The 22,798-nt window shown below is 41.2% G+C and overlaps 1 protein-coding gene across 2 annotated transcripts in view; it reads left to right on the forward strand.

The window, feature by feature from the left end:
- KCNQ1 (potassium voltage-gated channel subfamily Q member 1) overlaps positions 1-22,798 on the forward strand; it is a 293,005-nt gene that overhangs the window by 194,702 nt on the left and 75,505 nt on the right. For both annotated transcript variants that reach the window (XM_035120964.3, XM_035120972.3), the window contains 4 exons: positions 14,225-14,300; positions 18,825-18,919; positions 20,499-20,545; positions 22,340-22,401. In XM_035120964.3, coding sequence (XP_034976855.1) covers positions 14,225-14,300; positions 18,825-18,919; positions 20,499-20,545; positions 22,340-22,401 — 280 coding nt within the window. The remainder of the gene's footprint in view (positions 1-14,224; positions 14,301-18,824; positions 18,920-20,498; positions 20,546-22,339; positions 22,402-22,798) is intronic.

A 22,798-nucleotide genomic window follows, 5' to 3' on the forward strand; every position in this document is an offset into this window, starting at 1 on the left:
ATTCATGAGCAGAGAACCTGGTGTTTACTTTTTTGGCAGAATTCGCAAATCAGTCACCAGTAATTGCAAAGTAAAAGCACACATGCATAGATGGGGGGGGTTCCAAATGGGGGAGGAATTTGGCTCAAAGAGTTGCCAGAGTATGCAACGAGATAAAAATTATCTGAGCTTGTCTCTGGTCAGCAAAAATGAAAGTATCTAGTACCTGAAACAGGGTAATTTGTTAAGATGTGACATATCATGCATATGTGTCTCAGTGACACTGTTAGAAAAGAGCTAACTATTCTTCTTTCTGCTGTGATTCCTTCCTTCTGGACACTAACCTCCCCATGCAAATACATTGTGCTTACCTGATCTTTAAAAGACTGAGCCCTTCATGCTGCAAGTTTTCCGTCAAGGCTAGGCTAGAAACTTGTGACAGCTCAGCACATTAGGACCTTTGTATACCCATCTCAGATGCAGATTTATTGATTAAAAGAAAATGCAATTGTACACATGCATACTCACATTTTAATATGGCAGGTCTATAGAACTTGCTGTTTCTGATGTTGCATTGTACAATCTTTCTATGCACTCCTCTTCCAAATAATCTTTTTGCTGTTAGAAATCGACCCCACTCCATTCTAGATAACAGGAAAGAGATCCATGCTTAAACTCAGGGATCTGGCAGAGTTAGCTCTAGTTTAGCCACAGCAGCTTTGAATATTTTAAGAAAACAAATGCTTTAGGGGAAATGAGAACTGCGGTCCCCTCTCCACACTGAAATATACCTTACCTAGGTTGTGAGGTGGCAACCTGAAGCAGCAAGTTTCATGACATTTTGGTGAGTTCTGGCGAGATCTTGCTGGAAACCAGTGCTGATCCTAGTGCCGCTTCTCCACTGCTGGCAGAAGCAGCTGGGCAGGCAAGATGCCTGAGGTGACTGCTTCACCCTGTCTTATGGTTGGGCCGGCCCTGGCTCTGGGGCAGCAGCAGTCACTGGCCACTTTGGTACACAGCTATGAACTCATTGGGCGATACCCACTGCTATTCTTAGTCTGAGTGGACCCAGTGAAATCAGTGGCCCTAAGTAGTGCATTCATTAATGGATCTACTCTTAGCATTACTAACATTTGATATATCACACACTGTGCACTGCTGACCAGCAGCAAAACAACTGAGGTGACGCTGCCATGCATCTCACAGCACTCATTTGGGCCTTAAAGCAAAAGAAACAGTAACCTTTGCCTGAGCCTCAATATCCTCCTTAATGCTTTACAAGGGGGACTGAGAGGAACCAGTTGCTCCTGCATTTCCCCATCAAAACCCATTAAAGCAGAACAGAATCAGAACACCCCTATGCACTTGATATGGCAGCCAGCAACTTTGGCTGTCTGTCTCTGGAGCAGCAAAAGCTGCTGGCAAAATGTGGCTGGCTCAGGTTGTTAGCTGCTTGGGGCATATGGTAGCCAAGTGGTCAGCTGCAGATAGCCCTTCCAAGCTAAAGATGGTAGTAAGGAGCGTCTGTCATTTATTGCAAATAATAATTCAGCTCCCTGCTCTCCTCTCCTCATTTTTGCCCAGCCTCCCATTTTGTGCAAAAATCCTGCCTAAGGATTTATTCATGCCTGCATTTCCATTGCTCTTGATGATTCACAACGGTGCATATGAAGTGTCTTCATTTTGAGGTGATGTCAGACAACACAAAGGTGCTTTATACATGAGGCTCGCTTGAGGGTGCAGTGATGAACATACATGTATATATGTGACGTTTGCCTAAGTCATTTGACTGCAGCCCATTATTTATAGCTAATAATCTTCTTTAACAGCCTAGATGAAACTTGATCCCCTTCACTCTTCAGCCGAAAACCCTTTTCTTTCTACATATGCTGGAAAGATGCCAATTTACTAGCTCCATTAACTTAATGAGGTTTGACAGCCTGCAGCAGCTTTTCTCATAATCCTTCTTGGTTTGAAATTTGGTGCTCCACAGTCATCTGAGTAGCTTTTTTTTAACTCCTTGCCTTCTTCCAAAATACAAAAGTTTGATCCCTGTAGCAAAATAAAGAGGACTTATCCAGGAGGGTTATGTGGGCTGGGGGTTTCCCCTCCCTTTTGATCAGTAAATGTGAGTGATATATTTGCTGTTTTGTAATCATTATTAAATTTAAGAAACATATTCAGGCTGCCATCCTAACCACACTTGCCTGAATCCAGTAGGACTTACTTCTGAGTAGTCATGGTTAGGTTGCAGCCTCTTAACACTAGCAGGTAACTGGATTTCTGTCTTGCTTGTAAGACATAATTCTGAGTGATTTGACGTGGTTTTGTGTGACTGAAAATAATGAAGATTTTAATAATTGATAATAAAGCTCAATAATTATATGCTGTGAAGTCATGACAAGATTTACATTGGCTAAAACAATCATTCCCGAGAGGTCAACAACAGTCATAATGAAAGGTTAATCCTTTGCTTGTGTTTTATAATATGTTCAGTGGTTACTGCCTGCTAAAGGATTCATTGTGCCACTAAATTCAAATGAAACCACAACCAGACATGACATTTAGTCAGGGTTTTTAAGTTCTACCAGTTGATGAAAGGTAGAAGCAAGGGAGTGGGTTATGGTAATGTTTTTCCCCACTTGTACATGCTCTACGCACACTGAAAAAAGTGGAATTTGCAAACCAGAATGTATACATTTCCCCCAGTTTATGTTTGGGCCAGGCTGGATGTAAACCATGGTTCATGAAGCTGGGAATTAGCATCAGGTCATCCTACGCCTTCTGCACTAACTTCAGTGCTTCTATGCTGCTTTAAAGATGCAGTTTCTATTTCATCTGAAATTGCTTGCCTGAAATGAGAAACTCTGGCTTTGTGTCAGTTTATTAAGCCGATTTGTTGCATGGGACATAACAGGAAACTGTGGTTTACTTTCACCAGGTTAGAAGCACTGAAGCAAATCCAAGGTCCATGTGCAGTCGCATGTACATTCTTGGGTTCCCATTGAGTTCAGCAGAGCGGACTGATTTTGCACCTCCCTCCACTGAGATGAGTGACAAATGTGTGGGTTTGCTCTGTACACAAACTGGAGCTCTTAACACTCAGAAACAATGGGTAAACTAGGGTGTTTGCAAATAAGTACCATATACCCTTCTAAGTGTTGCAATAATACAAAGTAATTATTTTCCATTTTTGAAAGAGATGTTGCTTACAAGACATCAGATAAATTGTGTCAACACCCAGATTGTTCAGATTAAAATCAATGATTCATAAACCAGTTGACAGACATAATAGTTGGTATACAGATTAAGATACCAAGTTGTAACTTGTATACAAAAGAAACAATATTTCATTTTCATTTTTTGCTTTACTCGGCTACAGATATTTATTTTGTTCTAGTATGTTTTTATCCTTACAGACACACAAAGGAAAGAGTTAGACAAAGGATAGCTTGAAGATGTGCATAATCTTGAGAATACTTGTATGGAGAATTATAACTTGTTTTACTTAACTTGCTTGTTTCTAATATTTCAGTCCATTCAATCCCCCAAAGAATTCTCACAGCAGTTTATAAACAAAATTTAAACCCATAAACAATAGCAATAGATTAAAACAATGCTACTGTAAAGACTGCCTAGTGAGTTGGGCCTGTGTATAGTGCTTTTCTATCTTTTACTTAAAGTATAGAAATGAGTACCTTCACCTAGGATGTCTCCATTGCCAAAGGTGGGGCCAGCAGGGGCCTTCACAGTGGTGGCACCTAGCGTGTGAAATTCTCTTCTCTGGAAGGATTGCTTGTATCCTACTTTGATGATGGGGGGGATTGCACCAGGATAATATGATTTTGTTTCCCCAACATATCTGTAGTAAGTTGTTTTGTTTTTGGTGATGTTGTTTTTGGTCCTGTTGTTGCTGTTGTTGTTGTTGTTGTGTGTGTGTGTGTGTGTGTGTGTGTGTGTGTGTGTGTGTGAGAGAGAGAGAGAGAGAGAGAGAGAGAGAGAGAGATTTGTTTTATTTGTAAGTTGCCCTGAAAATATTTGTATTGAAGGACAGCAAATAAATTCTTAAATGAATTAGGAAATATGATTTCATTAAAAAAAAACAGGAAAATATTGAAATGTCTTGCTCACTTGGCCACTGAACATCAACAGCGGGTTTGATCCAGAGCCAGCCCAGCCACTAAGCCTCATTCTGCCTCAAGTGGCAGAAACCCCCAAGGTGGCACCTTGTGCGCCCCATGAGATCTCACCCAAAATTGACAGATCTTGTCTTTTCATTTTCTTTTCTTATTTTATGTATTTATGTGTTTATTTGGCATTTCTCATCTTTGCAGAATGAAAGGTTTGGCTTTTAAAAGAGGTGCCTTTGAATGAAGCCTGGTTAGAAAGCAATTCAACATTTTGGCATAAATAATATTTTTCATTGCTACCTGCTCACATACAACAAATCCTACATAGCCATAAAGAGAAACACTAAAAAGCAGTGCAAGTAAAATAAATCAAGAGTTGCAAAATATCTATGTGCTAAAATCATTTGCAACTGTTTCTTCCACACCATTAGTACAGTTTGCTTTCTCTCTGCCCAGAAACACTATAGCACTCTTGGGGGAAAAGAAAGATTATGTCCAACCTGCACTACAAACCCTTTCCCTGGCAGGACTGAGCAATTTATATGCCAGGGCTACATTTTTCAGTCTTGGGTTAGTATTCATTTCTTCAGTTTCTAAAAGAGAACAGAGCTATACTGTGTATATATAATCAAGATTAATTGGGGGGGGCATACTTGAGGGTAGGACCCCTGAATTGACTATCTTGAGAAATAGATTTCCTAATCAAGAGCTCTACATTTTCTTGTATCTTTGTACAAAATAGCATATTATGCCCTTTCAGTGTGGGCTGAAACTGTTAGCCTCTTTCCTTTTATTATCCTTTATACATTTCTGGAGACCTTCCAGCACCTACAAAGCTTGGGATTTGGGCAATGGCTCTCTTTTTGGCAAAGGAGGGAGAGTCTTGCAAGGAATCACAGAGGTCAGCCCTATGGCAACATGCAATTAATGCTCATAACTGAGCCAGGACATGCTATTCCCCCCCCCCCTGAACCTTACTAAAGACTTCAGGGTTGGCTACTGTCTTTTACACTGGCTTGAATGCAAAATGCCTGCTACATGAGACATTTTTCTAGCGGATACTGATAGGCAGTTCTTCTTGAGGGAATGCTGATTTCCGCCGCCCCCCTGCATCTGTAGCCCCATGGCAACCCAGAAAGCTGCTCTTAAGGGTCCTGAAGCTCTCTGGAGCCTGTTTTCAGGAGGTGGAGAGGCTGGAGATGGCGTATTTACTGTGGCACACACACAGTGCTTCCCACGCACACAGTAGGATCTTTAGATCCAAGACACTCTGCTTAACTTTTCCTTCTAGGGACTTGCGTAATGGAGGTTGATATTTATTTTGTGATGTCCTGCAATTTTCACATAGCAGCGTCACTTCCAGAGTCCATCACCATTTACTTTGTTACTCTGCGCTTAATTTTTTTAATACGGTAGTTTGTTTTGGGGTGTATAGCTTTCAGTCACTTTCCTCGATGTAACTCTGAATCCTACAGCTCCCTGACTTTGTTTCTTCCAGATACATTATACACACATACCGGTAGCTATTTATTTATATAGTGCTTTTCAGGCCAGAGGCCCCAGAAGAAGTGAACAACATATTAAAACAGCAAAACAAACATTAGAATGTACAACAAAATACCATAGATCAGGCATCCCCAAACTGTGGCCCTCCAGATGTTTTGGCCTACAACCCCCATGATCCCTAGCTAACAGGACCAGTGGTCAGGGATGATGGGAAATGTAGTCCAAAACATCTGGAGGGCCGAAGTTTGGGGATGCCTGCCATAGATCAATGAGAAAGAGAAATAACCTACGACAGCAAAATCAAAACACATGAGGGCCAGAAGAAATCCTCCCTAATAGATGATTAAAGGGTGTTCTTGCCAACCCCTACATCCCACACACTTCAGTCTGGTAACCTGAGCAAAAAATAGAAAAACTAAAGCTTACCCAAATTAGAAGAATGAATGGATGCTCTTACCACCATCATTCATGCTATTCAAGGTATCATGGGGAACTAGTAATTCATCTAAATGACTGCCAAAACCTTTCCCCAAAAATAAATATAATATTAGTAGTTTCCACAAAAAGAAAGAGCCTGGCACCCTACCCTATACTTTCTGGGCAAGCAGAGTCTCCCCCCCCCCAAAAAAAAGATTTGATAAAAAAGAATGTAGCCTTATGCCAACTCATTGAGGGTGACTCACAGGAGCAATTCAGTAGCAACTCTCCCTAATGCCTGCAGGTAACCTCTATCATACTTTCTGGTTGGTCTCAGCATATGGCGGAAATGGAGCACTGCTCCTCTGTCCTCCAGATACTAGCCCTGAGGCGATGAGCCAAAGGCCATCAATCACTTAGCTCGCACCTTAGTGAAGGCACTGTCTGTGTGTAATTACTCAATATGGATGGGGCAATCAAGGGCTTTTAAAAATCTAAAATACAGTGGTTCCTCGCTTAACAAATGCCCTGCTTAACAAAATTTCCGCTTAACGAAAGGTTTTTTCTAGCAGAGGTTGCCTCGCTAGATGAATGCGTTTTACGAAAAATTCATCTAGCGAATTGCGGTTTCCCATAGGAATGCATTGAAATTCAATTAATGCGTTCCTATGGGCAAAGAAAAATTCAAAAGAAATTCAATGCATTCCTATGGGATTCGCTAGACGAATTTTTCGTTATAAGAAAAGACCTGTGGAATGAATTAAATTCGTCTAGCGAGGCACCACTGTAGACACTTATGGCAGGGATGTATACAACCAGCTGTGAAAGCCTGTTGACGGCAGGTATTACAGGCCTTTTTCTCAATCAGATCTACCACCCCTAACTCTGGCAAAGCACTGGCTTTCTCTTGTTCCCTGGGGAGGGGGAAAGAACATCAATCGAGAGCTTCAGGTGTTGCTTATTATATATTTAAAAGTTCACATGTACTTGCTGACTCAAATTTCAGAAAAAGAAGGGAAAGTATTGAACATACTCCTAAAATCTACCTTTCTTCCATTAGTTTGTTGTCTATGGGTTTCTTCCAACCTCTTCTCTCCCTATTACTAGCAATTCCAACTAGCTGGTATCACTAAAATCAGGATATATCATGTCTTCTACAATTCCCTTATTTAAAAGTCTACAAGCATAGAATTCCCCTGTCAAAATCCACCCATCTTAAAGATGGCCTCTTTTCTGTGCCCCAGCTAGATCTCAGTGGTTATCCGACGGACATGCTACATAATGCTGTTGTATGGGTAAAAAATGAGCAGCAATTCTACAAGATAAAACGGTTTTTAAACAATGTGCGTGAGAGAGAAATTGGCAGTAAAAGCACGTGGACATTCTTAGTAATCCTTTCCTTGACTCATAGGGACTTTACCTGTCCCTATTTAGCAGCAAACAGGACAGAGCCTCTGGCACAAGTACTTCAATAGAAAGTTGCCATAACATTGGCAGCTCTCATAGTGGTCTAGTGTTGTCTATCTTGGTTCTTACATCTTTTATTTGGTATTAATTACCAAAACAGAAGTGCATGCAATTGTAGCCCAGTTGCCCTTTTTGATGAGGATAAACCACTGGCAGCAAGGGAATGATGGTTCCAAACACGGAAGCAGTGTGCTGGGAGTGAGTTCTTAACCTTTCATTCTCGCTGTTTCTCTACTTCAAATCATACTTCACCATCACTCCCCCTCCCATGAGGTTGGCCCCCCAAAGGCTGTTCAACTACAGTTACATGTATTTGCATGTTGCGTGTAGTTGCACAGTTTCTTTTTTTTAAAAAAAGTGCTCTATCTCTGTATCTTTAAATACAGCAAGGCCTGACTGAGAAGCCAACATAAAACTCAGGATAATAGGATGGGAGCCTTCAAGACAACAAACAAACTGTCTGTGGATCATCCATAGTGCTAGAGGAATTATCTCTAATGTGTTGGCATTAGTTCTCCTGTTGCCTGATAAAGATTATGTTGAGAGAGCATTCTGCTATTAAGAGCCTTTCCCCTTCTCGTTCATTGAAATATGGCCTGACATTCAAAACCAGAGGCCTGCTTTTACCAGGTATTTCTTTATAAAAGAGATCCTAATCTCAACAAGATAAACTGCTTAAATAAAACTTGGTGAAAGAACAGGCTGAATAGCGGATTATGCTCTAACTATTTTAAAATACTCTGCATTAGGACAATTCTGCACTTGTGCCCTAAGGGAAGAAAGTAAAAACTGTTGAGGTTTTTAGGCATTTTCAGAAAGGTACTGACCTTGCATTATGTTTACTCTTTTAATCTTCATTTTTGTCAAGTTTATATATGTAGAGATGATGCGTTGTTTTGTTTTATACATGAGCAAAACTGAAAGGGAAAGGGTAAACCTTGTTTGTTCTTCATGTGTTTTGAATTCATAATATACGTGCCACTGTGCTGTTTGTTGGTTTCCTATTACACATTCTGATTTATGGAGGAAGGCTTCTCTTTGCAAGCTGAAATTGTGCAGTATTTTTTAGCCATTGTAAGAGAAATTATTCAGAACAGACTCACTTTCTATAGGTTGTGTTGCTGCACCAAATATCATGGGAAATGTGCAATTGCAGGAGTGGTAGAATCAGTTTTGTTGCCCTGTAGCTGATATACTTTTTTCTTTTCTTTTCTTTTCTTTTCTTTTCTTTTCGACTAGTTTTGCTAGATATCTGCATAGTGGAGAATGAATAAAGAAAATCAGGCTGTGTATAGGGTGCTTATTGTAGGGTGCAGAGCCAGCTATGGGTTTGGATCCCAGCTCCAGGCTTCAGCAAGATGCCTTCATGTGATATATTCCTAGTGCCCACTCTGCCACTTTCTCTTGAGGAAGTGTGCCCCACCCATTTGCCACTCTGCATCAAGACCCTTAATTCCCCTTAATGGCTCATCACCCAGGCTATCACCTTATCAGGAGGCTAGCCTGGCTATTCCAAGAATTAGAAGCCTTAATTAAATTCTAACAGTTGCTGGATCCAGGGATTAGAGGGGTCTGGCACACATCTTAAAACCCATAACAGTATGTAAATTACGTGTGTATTTAAGGTTGTTCTTCAATGGTTTTTAATGTTCATTTTTGTAAGTCACTTTGAGTTTCATTTTTAAAAAGAGGCAAATGACAAATATAACAATAGTAAAGATTTAAATAATGTAGCTTCCATAGCATTAAAGTGTCTGTTTACTCTGATTTCAATGCTACTATATTGTGGTCACCCATTTCCTGTTATGTAATATCTAAAGGTGCAACTTAATCCACTTCAGCACATCACATGTAAAACACAGTTCAGTAATGAGAGGCTCCGTTATGAATAACCTTGCTGGGAATGACAGAATGTGTGAAAAGATTAGACTAACCTTGGGCTACAGCAAATTCTATACCAAAATTCTCAAGGGACCAGATGCTGAAAGATTTCATTAGGCTTAAATGTACCAGTCAAATGGCTTCATGTGGGTGTTCCGGATCTCTCCCACCAGATTTTGTTACATAGGAAGATTGTCACTGCTTGCACAGAAAACATGTGCCAGCTCATTTGCAACATGTATTTGTGAAATCTAGTCTGCTACAGATAATGTGTAAATAAGTTTTTTTTTCTTGTTTGTTTGGTTTTTAAAAAAAACACATATCCTACCTGGCACACAGTGAATACACATTGTAATGAAATGTAACAACTAAAATGCAACAGTTGCAGAAGCTACGGTAAATGGAGTCATCTTAAATATTCAGTAGAGGAATCGCTAACATTTAAATAGGTAAAGGTAAAGGGACCCCTGACCATTAGGTCCAGTCGTGACCGACTCTGGGGTTGCGCGCTCATCTCGCATTATTGGCCGAGGGAGCTGGCGTATAGCTTCCAGGTCATGTGGCCAGCATGACAAAGCCGTTTCTGGCAAACCAGAGCAGCACATGGAAACGCCGTTTACCTTCCCGCTGTAGCGGTTCCTATTTATCTACTTGCATTTTGAAATGCTTTCGAACTGCTAGGTTGGCAGGAGCTGGGACCAAGCAACAGGAGCTCACCCCGTCACAGGGATTCGAACCGCCGACCTTCTGATCAGCAAGCCGACCTTCTGATCAGCAAGCCGACCTTCTGATCAGCAAGCCCTAGGCTCAGTGGTTTAACCACAGCGCCACATTTAAATACCAGGCAATAAAATTAAGTCAAATCCCTGGTAGAATGACCCTCCTTCTCTGGAAGCCTCTCCCCCAGAAGTACCCATGGTGATACCGTGGAAATATTCTGCTACTTGTCATCACCAATATAGCTAACAAATAACAATCAATGTGAAGAGGCTTGTACTGTATGGGAACAAACAAGTAATATTTACCAGAGCCTCTTAGCACTCTAAGAATCAGCACCTTGAGTTGTGGCTGGGGGTGAATGAAGAACCCCAAAAAGGAAACAGCAACCAAAAATAGTTGTATGTTTTCATTCAGTTTCAAGTCTGAAAACAAAAATAGAAAAAAAGAAGTGGTGGCCTACATCAACCATAGTATAATGTTATTTTGTAAATATATTTTGATTCTGTTATTCACTCCTCTGTTGACGAGTCAAAGCAAAAGTGAAATATAACTGTACTGTTTTTAATATTCGGTTGGAAGCCGCCCAGAGTGGCTGGGGAAACCCAGCCAGATGGGCGGGGTATAAATAATAAATTATTATTATTATTATTATTATTATTATTATTATTATTATTATTATTATTACCTGTAGCCAATTTTGTTTAATTATTAGCCTTTCTAAACCACTTTAAAAATCTCCAAGTGATTTACAGTATGTACAACATAAAACCCATTATCTGTTAAAAACAAAAATGCAGCCTAGAATAAATAGAACGGTATAAAAACATAAGAGCATATTAAAGAGATTCAGGGGATTCAGCTGCATAAATCAGGGTTGTCGCACCTTATGGGTCAGGCTTGGACAAAAAGAGGAGACTTCAGAAGGCAACTGAAATAACTGATGGTTGCTGTTTCAATATGGCAGATGAAAGGGCAGTGCACAGAAAGGGGGCAACAGAAATGGATTGTTTTTGTGCATCCCTACCTATCCTGTGATCTTCTCTAGGGGGCAGTGTCATAAGCAGAGTTTCCCCATATGATTCTAAGTCATCTTGCAGGTATATACAGGGGCAGTCAGTCTTTCAGGTAACTTGGTCCTGAGCTGTTCAGGGCTTTCTATGCTAACTAGACCTTAAACATAGCCTTAAACATTATGTACACTCACATACTGATCATGGTCCTAAATTGTATGTAGTACGCAGGGCGATTGGGTTCTATAATTTTTTTGTCAAAATGAAAAGACTGTCATCTTTATTTGCTGCATTTTAAAATATTCAAGTGAACACGAAGCCACTGTGTGAAATGTTTTCCTGACATAATGCAACAGACGGACACAAACACACTTGCCATGAAAGAAAGCGTACTAAACCAAAGCCAGTAAATTTAAATCTAACCTAGGGAATGTGCTTTGCAAGATTAACACGTGCTATTCAGACAATAATTCAGATCAATCAAAGGCAGGAAATCCAAACTTTAAGCTAAGTGTAGACTTGACATTCGGAATTTCCTGCCTTTGTATGCCAAAACTAGGTATGTCAAATTGACTTTTTGAAATAGGAATTTAAAATATCAAGAGATTTACTAGTTAATGGTGATTTATAATTAATTTCCAAAGCACATTTCAGAAATGTTGTTAATAAGTTGGGCTGTTCCACTTCATGAATTGTCAGTGTATATAAAATTATAGAAACATAATATGATATTTTCCTAAGTCACACTTGCATTCGTGCATTGATTCATTAATTATATAAACATTTCTGTCCTGTCCTTCTTGTGCTTATGCACTTTGATCTATTAAAATACAAATAATAAATAATGCATAAAGCACACAACATTAAAATTTATTTAAAAGCAACAAGTAAAAATGACCTTAGCAGGCAAAAGCCTGCCAGAACAAACAATTTTGTCTGCCAGAACTGACAATTTTGTCATCTGGTACACATCTGGTACATTTCGGCATCCCGAAACACCTCCTCCCGACCTTACGTTTAGTGGTGCGCCTTAATTCCCCTCCATGGCTTGGTCAAGGCGGCACAAAGGCTCTGTGAGAGCCAGTGTGGTGTAGTGGTTAAGAGCGGTAGACTTGTAATCTGGGGAACCGGGTTCGAATCTCCGCTCCTCCACATGCAGCTGCTGGTTGACCTTGGGCTAGTCACACTTCTCTGAAGTCTCTCAGCCCCACTCACCTCACTGGGTGTCTGTTGTGGGGGAGGAGGGGAAAGGAGATTGTTAGCCGCTTTGAGACTCCTTCAGGTAGTGATAAAGCGGGGTATCAAATCCAAACTCTTCTTCTTCTCTCCAACATCACTGAGCCTTGCCACCTCCGTACCACTAACTTCCTCATTCCCCCCACCTGACCCACTGCTGCTGCTCTTACTGAGTGAAGAGCTGGTCAACAGGATGGGGGGAGGTTCCCTGTAGGAAGGTCCCCTGACACTCACATAAGTGTCCAAAGTAAGTGTGCCAATATCAAAATGGGGAAATGGGACAGCTTCCTTCCAGATACAAAGTTCCAGGTACTGTCCTATTTTCCTATTTTGCTAACATATTAGACAATGAAGCTTCCACAAAAGGATGGCCTAATAGCTGAAGTGACTGAAATCTTTAACTACTACAGTTAAAGATGGACTGATGTTATCGGAATAGTAGCTTCAACATCTTGGACCAAGGGGCACCAAGTGGGGCATTTCTTCTGCTGAAACTGCCAGACACTAAAAGGGATTGTGCTTTCCTCACAAGCTCTACTGCCGAGAGCGTTTGTGATGCTGCTGCTGCTGCTGCCATGACTGTGTCTGTTCGGTGGGCAGAACACCGTCGCCTCACTCTTGTCTTTCACCAGCATTAAATTGACTTCAGTGAAGCTATTAATTATTGACTTGAATGAAAAGAACAGTCTTGCTTGGCACGCATCCAGCAAAATTCATACTGGGGTGCTGAACAAAGACAGTTCCCTTCTGTTAAAATGAATATGATATGCAATGGGGGGTGGGTTTCTGGTTTGTTTGGGTTTTTTTGTTTTTTGTTTTTTTTAAAAAGATGATTCATATTATGTAATAAACATTTCATTTGGTGGCTGGGGTGAGTGGGTGTGCACCACAAAATGAATGCAACTCTTAAACCACATACTCTAGATTAGTTCCCCTACTAATTGAACAGAGGTCTTTGTAGCACTCTTAACCCTTTACATCTCTGTACTATAAATACTTCTTCCCAAGTATTCTTTTTGACTCCTTGTTACTGCATGTATTTGTGCTTTGAAAAGAAATAGAGTTACTGTGGTGCAGCAATCAGTGTGCCAGACTAGGACCCAAGGGGACAAGAGTTCAGGTCCCTGCTTTGGGATGGCCCAACTTTCAGCCTAACCCATCAAACAGGATTGCTTTGAATATTATATGGAGAACCTTGAAGGAAAGGTTGAATGCAAAAATAAATAAACAAATATTTTAACCTCAGTTTTCTAGCATACTCTGATTCCAGTGAAATAAATGCAACCTTTTGTTAATTTGCTTTTTCAAATACGCTTCATCATGATTGCATACGTAAAAGCCGTATGTATAGATGTGTGTGTGTGTGTGTAAAATTTTGGAAAAGGGGAGGGGAGGAAACCTTTTTATAAAGGGCTGTTGCACCCACCCACCCTTTCTTACTTTATCAGGCCAGGTGGAGGGGATGTTTGAAATAAAATGTGAGGGTGCTTGTTTTCTAGAATTGTGTGCATCAGCAAGCACAGTAATCTGAAACCTCTACCTTTTCAACCTGAATAGCTGTTACTTTTGAGGGGGAAAGGGTGGGAAAGCTAACTGGATGGATTCATTTGACACAGGGGTAGATTTCATACACTCCTCACTACTTAATACCGTGAAAGACATTAAGTTCTAGTATAAATCGTAGAGATAAACACTTTGGATTTTAGTAGCTTGGTCCTTTGTCACAATAATAGTAGCACGTTGTGTCCTCAGGAAGGATTGTTGCCCCTTTTATAAACATTCGCTTGTTACCAAAGCACTTACTGAGGATCATTATCATTATTATGTGCGCAGAGATGCTCTTTTCCGTCTGACTCGCCCTTCTCATTTTTCCCACAGCTTGCGAGAACATCACCGTTCTGCCATTAAGGTGATACGTCGGATGCAATATTTTGTGGCAAAGAAGAAATTTCAGGTGAGGTGATGAATAGTGAGCTGCTTTATCTAAATAAACTCTTTTATTCTTCTGGGCTTATTATTGTTCCTTTTGTGGGCTTAAGAAAGGATAGACCAAGGCAATTCATTTTAGTGATGGTGAGTTACACCCACTATTCTCTCCCTTCTTGAATAGGGTGGTTGTTTAGCAGCAGGTTAGTCAACTGTGGATGCACTGGGAACAGGCTAAGCCCCTGAAACGTACCATGAATTAAAATGTTATTTTCTGCTAATGGACTTGACCTTTCACCTTCTGTTATCTCTTCTCCCTTGCAATGCAAACATTCTCATATGTCTTCATTAATTCTGAGCTGTATATTATTGTCAGGCTGACTCAGTGGGCCTAGAGATTAGCATACTACCTTAACCTTGTTTCTATCTCATACTTGCTGCAGTCCTGATAAGAAGCTAGGATAGACATTTGCAGGCATGCTGGAAGGTTTCTGCCACCTTTCTCACACATACTCCTGGGAAAGCCTGCTCTGAGAAGACCAGCTAGCTGTATTTTTACAACATCCTGTTGGTTTGATTTCCAGTGCCTATTTCAGTTATTGGCAAACTGGCATGTCAATAGGTTGTGTTCCCATGAACACGTAAGCTTTTAGGTGTTTGTTCTTTGGGAGAAAGTGGCTCTGTTCTGTACACTTCTTGCACACTATTCATATGTGGAAGTCAAAACAGCTCAGTTCATGGAAGGGTTATTGAGTTCCTTGAAAACTTGTTGGGAATATAACTGGTAACTTCCTGAGAGTTCTATATAATTCTGTTCAAGCCTTCATTAAACACTTATGCTCAGACACGGAAATTGACACATTTATTGGATGTAAAATTCTACATTCAGGCCATCTAACTTCTGTTTTAAGAAAAGCTGGTTTCTGTGATTTCTCCTTTGCATGTTTTTTCTCTTACACTGCATACTTCCTTTTCTTTTAAAATTTGCATAGTTTCTTCTGATTTTGCCATTCAGGTGGAGAGAAAGGCATGGAACCAAACAGAACACTGGTGCCTAAACCCCCCCCCCCCAGCCCATGGAAATCTTATTTACCGGTAGTCACTTGTCTGGCTTCTGAGATTTCGCCAAGACGTTTCCCACATGCTTTCAGATAGATCTTCTTTCCATCCACGTAGTCTTGAAAGTGGGTTTGAGAAATAAAGCAAGCGGAGATTACTGCTGTGGTGTGGCTGAAGCTGGAAAAATCCACTTTCTTGTAGGTCACATTGGTGACAAGCAGAAGTATGGGTTGCCTGGGTCAGGTGGGCACATTCCCTCTAGTACCACACCCAGGCCTGGCCCAGTGATGAGGCAGGGTGAAGTGCCCACCTTGAGCAGCAGAAGTCCAAGAGGCGGCACCTTCCTTGCCTCCCCCACTTGCCCCACTGCCTCCACTGCTAGTGGAGAAGTGGTACCGGTTTCCGGTGAGATGTCACCAAAATCTCATGAGATCTCACAAGATTTCAGCGAGATTGTGCAAGATCTCACTGCTGGCGCTTTGCGGGCGGTGCCATGCAGTGCAGGTAAGAGAGGCGCTGGCAGCAGGGCAGCAGCAAGGGAGTGGGATAGCAGGCTGGGGGGCGGCACATTCCCGTTTCACCTCAATCAGTGAAGCAGGATGAGCTGCCCCTGACCACACCACCACTGGTCACCCTAAACCCCAAAAAGTTTACGAAAAAAGTCATCAGCAAGCTGCCTTTATAGCTGCTTTTGTGTGGTCGGGTTCCCCACACCAGTAGTAGGAATAGTTGTAGTATCCAAATTCTGTTTTCAAGATTTTAGAAGGATTTTTTAAAAAGATAATGCATTCATTAGCAGGATAGGTATTCCATTTAAAGGTTGTCTTGTACCCATGTACTTTATACTGAAAATGAGTACTAAAAGCTGTACTGTACATGGTGAACAAAGTTTATTTTGGAGTTCCATTGATGACAGGGGTAACTGACATGTCTGTTGTGGCTTTTACAATGATGTCACCAGACGCTCTTGATGTATTTATAGCTTTATACTTCAAAGTGTTACCGCAAACTGTGCTGTACTTTATACGTAATTCAGTTACCTTACTATCAATCAGAAATTGTGTATGTAATTTTCTGTAATCACTTCAGAGGGCTTTCTGGCAAACAAGATAGTTCAAAGTTCTTTGTACTTCAAAGAATGTTGCACACGCTTGTACTTGGCCATTGTTTGGCTATACTCCTCAGAATTTCCTGCAGCTTGAGCTTCCCTCTTTTCTTTCCCATTCTGACTCGGAGGGAAACACCGTGCCATGCAGCTGCTGCGCACACAACCAAATAGTAGGAGCAGTAAGCAGCAGCTGTGCACATATTTAATGCATGCCATTCTCTGCTGTGCCTTCTGCAAGCACTTTTCCTGCACATTATGCAGAAAATTCTAACTCATTTAATGTAATTATTACCATCAGCAGTGTTCCTAATTGGAAAAGGGGAAGGGGGGAAGAAAGCAAACAATAGGTAATGGGAAACACAGTGCAGGAAGTTTGTTATTTAATGCTGTATTGTTTTAATATTCAATTGGGAGCCGCCCAGAGTGGCTGGGGAGACTCAGCCAGATGGGCAGGGTATAAATATTAAATTGTTGTTGTTGTTGTTGTTGCCATCAATATTAAGGGCTGGGGACTGCAAAGCAATGTGTGTGCGCACTTACACAATCCCTAATGGTGACTGGCCAAGTCGATGCCAGTTAATTCTGTTGTTTGAAATTCACTTGCAAGGATCCCCCCCCCCAAAAAAAACAACCCCATTTCCTTTAAAAAGTGATGATTTGACTATGTTAGCATACAAAAAAGACAAGTAAGTGTGGCGGCGGGGCAGTCATCACAGCTTGTGAGCTTTCCACATTAAAATGGCTATTTGAATCAGCCTCAACTTTACACAATTCACAAAACCATCAGCTGGAACCAATGTTGTAAAGTGTGTTGAATTCTGGACTAGGAATGGGGAGGCCCAAATCCGGATCTCCGCTCAGGCAATGATGCTTACTGGGTCACTTTGGGACATGCAGGGGTGTTTTGAGACGTGCGTGGCTTTCCCCAGGGGGCACATTCCACCCAGCTGAAGTGCTTTTAAGTCCCATTGATTTCAGCAAGAGAGTTAAGCACTTGTCTAAGTCCCTGGTCTAAGTGGGACTAAATACTGCTTAACTCGTGTCTGGATAAACGACCATTTCCAAAACCTATCAACTATATTTGGTTTTACTAGTAATACGTATTGCATGTGATTAGGTATCCTAGAGAGCTTTACCTCTGATGTTTAAACATGACATATTTGTGTGGGAGCCACATCATCATTGTGTTTTTCCTGCATGGAAAATGCTTCTTCTTGAAGCTTGTGTTCCTTGACTAAGCAGAGCGAAGGGACTTGGACAGGGAGACTGGAGTCATACACTGGTCTCCCATCCCCTAACAGCCTGGTACACACATGGTGTAGGGAGCAAACAGGACTCTGGTGCACCATATGGGACATCTCCTACTTGTAGGTGCTGCACCTGCAAGAGGATTGGACTGTTAGCTCACCATAGCACTAAATATTTGTTCAGTGTGCTATACTATCGGTGCTAAAACAAATCAGCCCTGTGGATCAAGTCCTAGCTTACCATATGCTTGCATATACCACTCGCTTGTAGCACAAGAGACCTAAAGGTAGTGAATTTTCATGTGTGTAAATCTGTTATGGTAATTTTAAGAGGTGTTTTATATGCATTGGTTTACATTATTATTATTTTATCCTTAATTTTTCTACTGTATTTATGGTTACCAAAGCACTTGGTTTTAAAGGCAGAAGGGGAAAATTATTGAAACATTTATAAAATTATGAAAGGGTTTTTAAAGCATTCTTAAATCCACCTTTCCCAACCAGAAAAGTATGGCAAAGCACAGAATACCAGGTGGGCAGTACAAATCTGTATGAATGCCAGCTCCCACCATTTTATCACACTTTAGAACAGCCTTCCCTAGTCTGCTGCTCTCCAGATGTTTTGGACTATAATTCCCATCAGCCCCAGCTAGCACAGCACTAGTATTCCAGAACATCTGTGGGCACCTTGTTGGGGAAGACTGCCTTAGAATAACCAAAAAATAGGCTTGATTCTAAATGCCCATGGTCACTGTGGTCAGTGCATCCCTGCAGTGCTGTTGACAGGACTGCTTGAGAGGGCCTTCTGTGTTATTGCTGTACTACCTGCCACAAGAAATCCCTTCATCTGGCAGGCCTTTGGTCTGATCAATGTCAGATTTTGTCACCATCTTCTTTTCCAGTGTTTTTATGCTGCAGTTGATTTCTTCTTTCACTTTTGTTGTTTTATTTGTTTTGGAAGTTTTCTCTCCTTTAGGCTTGATTATTTTTAAGCTTTATTGTAAGTCGACATGGTGAGCTAGCACAGAAAGAAAAAAGTTAACTTCCAAATCTTTCTGTTGTCAATCGAGTACTGTACATGTGATCTGCTATGCATTATGTGATTTAACAAGTATTTAATTCTCTCTTATTTTTACAGCAAGCTAGAAAGCCATATGATGTACGTGACGTTATAGAACAATACTCTCAGGGACATCTCAACTTAATGGTGCGAATAAAAGAGCTTCAGAGAAGGTATGGAACAGAATTTAGCTGCCCAAACAGATAAGTAGTTCTGGAAAATAATAGCTGCATGGTGAATCCTGCAGAATCAAGGCAACAGTGGTCCTCCAGATGTTGTTGAGCTCCAACTCCCCATCAGTAGGGTTGGCCCACCCATAAGCCAGACTGAGGCAGCTGCCTCAGGCAGAGGAATCCTGAGGGGTGGTGCCCCTGTGGGCACCCCACCTGTCCCTGCCCCTACCACCAGAGAAGCGAGGAAAAGTGGTGGCTTCTGGCAAGATCTCACAAGATCTCCCAAAAGCTGCCACCTCCATGCAACTCCAGCAAGCAAGGGTTCAGGCAGTGCCAGGTGTGTGTGTGTCCCCTTTCCATTTTGCTGCCAGTGGTCATGGCTGAAAGGAGTTGTAATCCAACATTATCTGAAGAACCACAAGCTCCCCACCCACTGGAAGAGAGAAAATGTAAACTGCTCTAATGGGCCTACAGATCTGGATCAGCAATCTGGGTAACAGAATGAAGTAAGGCATCAAAAATGTTGGCCATAGCATCTGTGCAAGGATGTGTGCCGAGGAGATGATGGGCATGGACAGGGTGAGAACAAAAATGAGGGATGATGTGGAGATGACTTGGTTTTGAAGGGCTACTTAGCCAGTCAAGGTGAAAGGACATGTTAGGCTAGGATGCATTCATTTGCTAGTTAATGATGATACAGGTAAGAAGAAGCATCCTTCCACATATCCAACCTCCCACATAAATCCTTCTCACAGGCCTCTTTCCCCAGCTGGGCTTTGGGAAGGGAGTAAGCAGGAAAAGGGGGTTGAGGGGAAGGTTTGCAGGCAGAGGTTTGTTGTATAGGGAAGGTGTAAGCAATTCCCTCCTTCCTGCTGGTTCCCCCAGTGCATGCCCCCAGTACATGTTCCCCACATTAAGCATTAGGAGGTAAACATGGGATTGGAACTTTGCATTTGCCTTACATTGTCTAATTTCACTCTCAGGAATAAGAAACAAGAATTTTGCAATAGAAGCAGGGCTAGGAAATGTGAGTGCATGGCAGGACCCTGGACTATTTACATACAATGTCATTTCTGCCTGTGGTTGTGAGGCCTTCAGGAACAAGGGCACACACCTTGCATTAATTAATACATGTTGACTGTTACCTTTCCTGGGCCTTTGGATATGGCAGAACAAAAACCAGAGCTTTAAAAAATGGGTAGGATTGTGCAAAGCAAACAGGAAAAGAATAAACAATCCATAACAACGAATGCCAGTGGACTTGTTTTTAGTTAAGCCTTTGAATTCCACACACAAATTCTTTCAATAAAAGCTGGATTCCTTCAGTGGTGAAATCCTGCCAGTGCAGTTTTAGAAAGCATTAGCAGACTGCAGGCATAAACCTATTTGGGTCAGACCATCTCTCTGACATTCCCAGATGAATGTTCAAAGGACCGTTAGAAGTGAGCCAGTAGCTATGCAAGAGTTTCTTTCTTCCTAGGGTGGGGCTAGAGAAGCAACAACTGTTGTTATTCAGTCCCCCTGTTTAAATCTGAAGACATTTTTATCTTGTTTATTGATACACTTTCTTTCTCATCAGGTTGGACCAATCTATAGGGAAGCCATCACTGTTTATTTCTGTCTCAGGTAAGTCTCCATTAGAAACATATATATGCTGTGTGTTAGATATTGCTACTCTTCCATACGATACAGAGCACAGGGTAGATGCATAGTACTTAATGTTCTGTTTGATAAATACCTTGTTAGGAACTGAAAATTAAAAGGTCAAATGCCTGACCTTACTTGGAAAACCAGGCAGCACAGTCAGCAAGCCCAACAACTTTGTGCAGGCTGCAATACCATTAAACTGTTAGCCTAGAAAATATCTAGAACATAATTAATGCTATGTAGAATCTTCTATCATTAGGTTCTTGATTCACAAGAAGAGGTGCATAAAATATAACTCCTTCACCCCTTTTTGGGACTTGTTCAGAGCTGTTGTATACCTGAACTGCTGTTGCTTAGATGTTTTTCTTTTTACTTAAAGACTTCTTCTTTGCTGTTTGAGCCCAGCTAATCAGGGATCATGCAGTGAACATGGTGGCTTCCCAATAGCATACAGCCAAATAGATTTAGCTATGTCACCATGCTGCTGATGGCCAGATAAATCCCTCGCATTGCCCTGATTCTTAGCTGAAAGGAGGGAGAAAATAAACTTGCTGCTATCACGCCACACTCCAGGTTGCAGTGTTTCAGTCCAGTGCTATCCACTCATGGCAGACTCTGGATGGGGCAATGTTGTAGCATTGGCTTCTGCTAGGGTTGCCAGACTCAATAGAGGACAGGACTTCTGTGCCTTTAATTGCCCTGCTCTCTTTTGAGTCTGGAAACCTTAAAGAGAAACCAGCAGACCCTTTGCTTGGAAATTAAACAAAGGGTCTGCTGGTTTCTCTTTAAGGTTTCCAGACTCAAAAGAGAGCAGGGCAATTAAAGGCACAGAAGTCCTGTCCTCTATTGAGTCTGGCAACCCTAGCCTCTGCCACTGTTAGCACAGGGTGGGACAGGGTAGCTGCAAGGTTGGGGTGGAGTGGACACACTGCTAGGAGTGTCGGCTGGCTCTGCCAATGAGCCCGCACTGCCTTAGCCTCATTGCCATCCTGCCCCACTGGACACAGCCCTAATAAGCAGCAGCAATGCTTCCTCTAGGATGCTGGCTCCATTCTATTGCCCCACTAGACACTTCTACCTAATTTCAAATACTGTATGAAATGAGCAAGAGAATTGGGAAATTGTTTCAGTCTCTTTAGTCACTGAATAAATAAAGGATATGTGTATATATTTTAGCACACAGGGGGATATTTTGCCAGCGAGTGAGTGAGTGTTGTAACAACTGCACCTAGGGCATTCCTGGAGCCATCCACTAAATGACTTGTGTTCATTATTCCTTGCCTTCTATAACTGAAACCAGGCTATGTGTATGCTTCCATTGTAAGCAAATTGGTAACCATTGTTCATATTTAATGAGAGACACATAGTATCAAGGATTATTCAGAGGACCAAATCAAAGTTGTGCATTATGATTGCCTATAAGCATACAAATACATATCAGGGTCTGTGCTGTTGCCAGCTCCTGTTGTAGTGCTATTTTAAGCAAAATTATTCTTTAATTTAATTGACTTTTGCTAAATTGAATGTAGTTTTAATTTTTTCTGGTGATTTAAAGCATAGTTTGGAGGCAGAAAGCACTCTGTACTCGAAGCCATTTAAAAGGAAGGCTTGGGTCAATACTATGAAAAAGCTGCTCTTAATGTAATAAAATTATCCATCTGTCAGCAGCGTTCAATTAAGTAGCTCTGGTAGGCTAGTTAAATGCAGTCACATGGTTTCATTCTATACTATTGTAACACTGATATTCATCTAAAAATGTTCCTTTCTATACAGAAAAAAACAAAGACCGAGGGACTAATACAATTGGTTCCCGGCTGAACAGAGTTGAAGACAAGGTAGGCCTCAATCAGACAAAGTATTGTGCCTTTCTACATTCTCAAAAATAAGCATACAAACAAACATTCTCTTGCCTTTGCCTAATGATTATATATTTTTTAGTAACTGTGTTAAGGCTGATCTCAGCTAAGGCACTGCAACAAGTAATTCAGGAGCCTATATGTATAAACACGAGTTAAAAATCAACTTCGTTTTGTAGAGGATATAAAGATAACTCCAAATAAACAACTTATTTCCTATTGGAAAATGGCAGACCTTGTTAGCAACTAGGAATGTGATATGTAGTGTTTTATTACACCTGCAAGTGGAGTTGATGTTACTATTAAGTTGAGGACTGCTTGTGACTGCTATCAATTAAAATTATCTGACTTTTCAGTTCGGCTGTCATAACAGGCT

This window comes from Zootoca vivipara, chromosome 1 (genome assembly GCF_965207765.1).
Source record: "Zootoca vivipara chromosome 1, rZooViv2.hap1.1, whole genome shotgun sequence".
In the NCBI taxonomy this organism is placed as follows: Eukaryota; Metazoa; Chordata; class Lepidosauria; order Squamata; family Lacertidae; genus Zootoca; species Zootoca vivipara.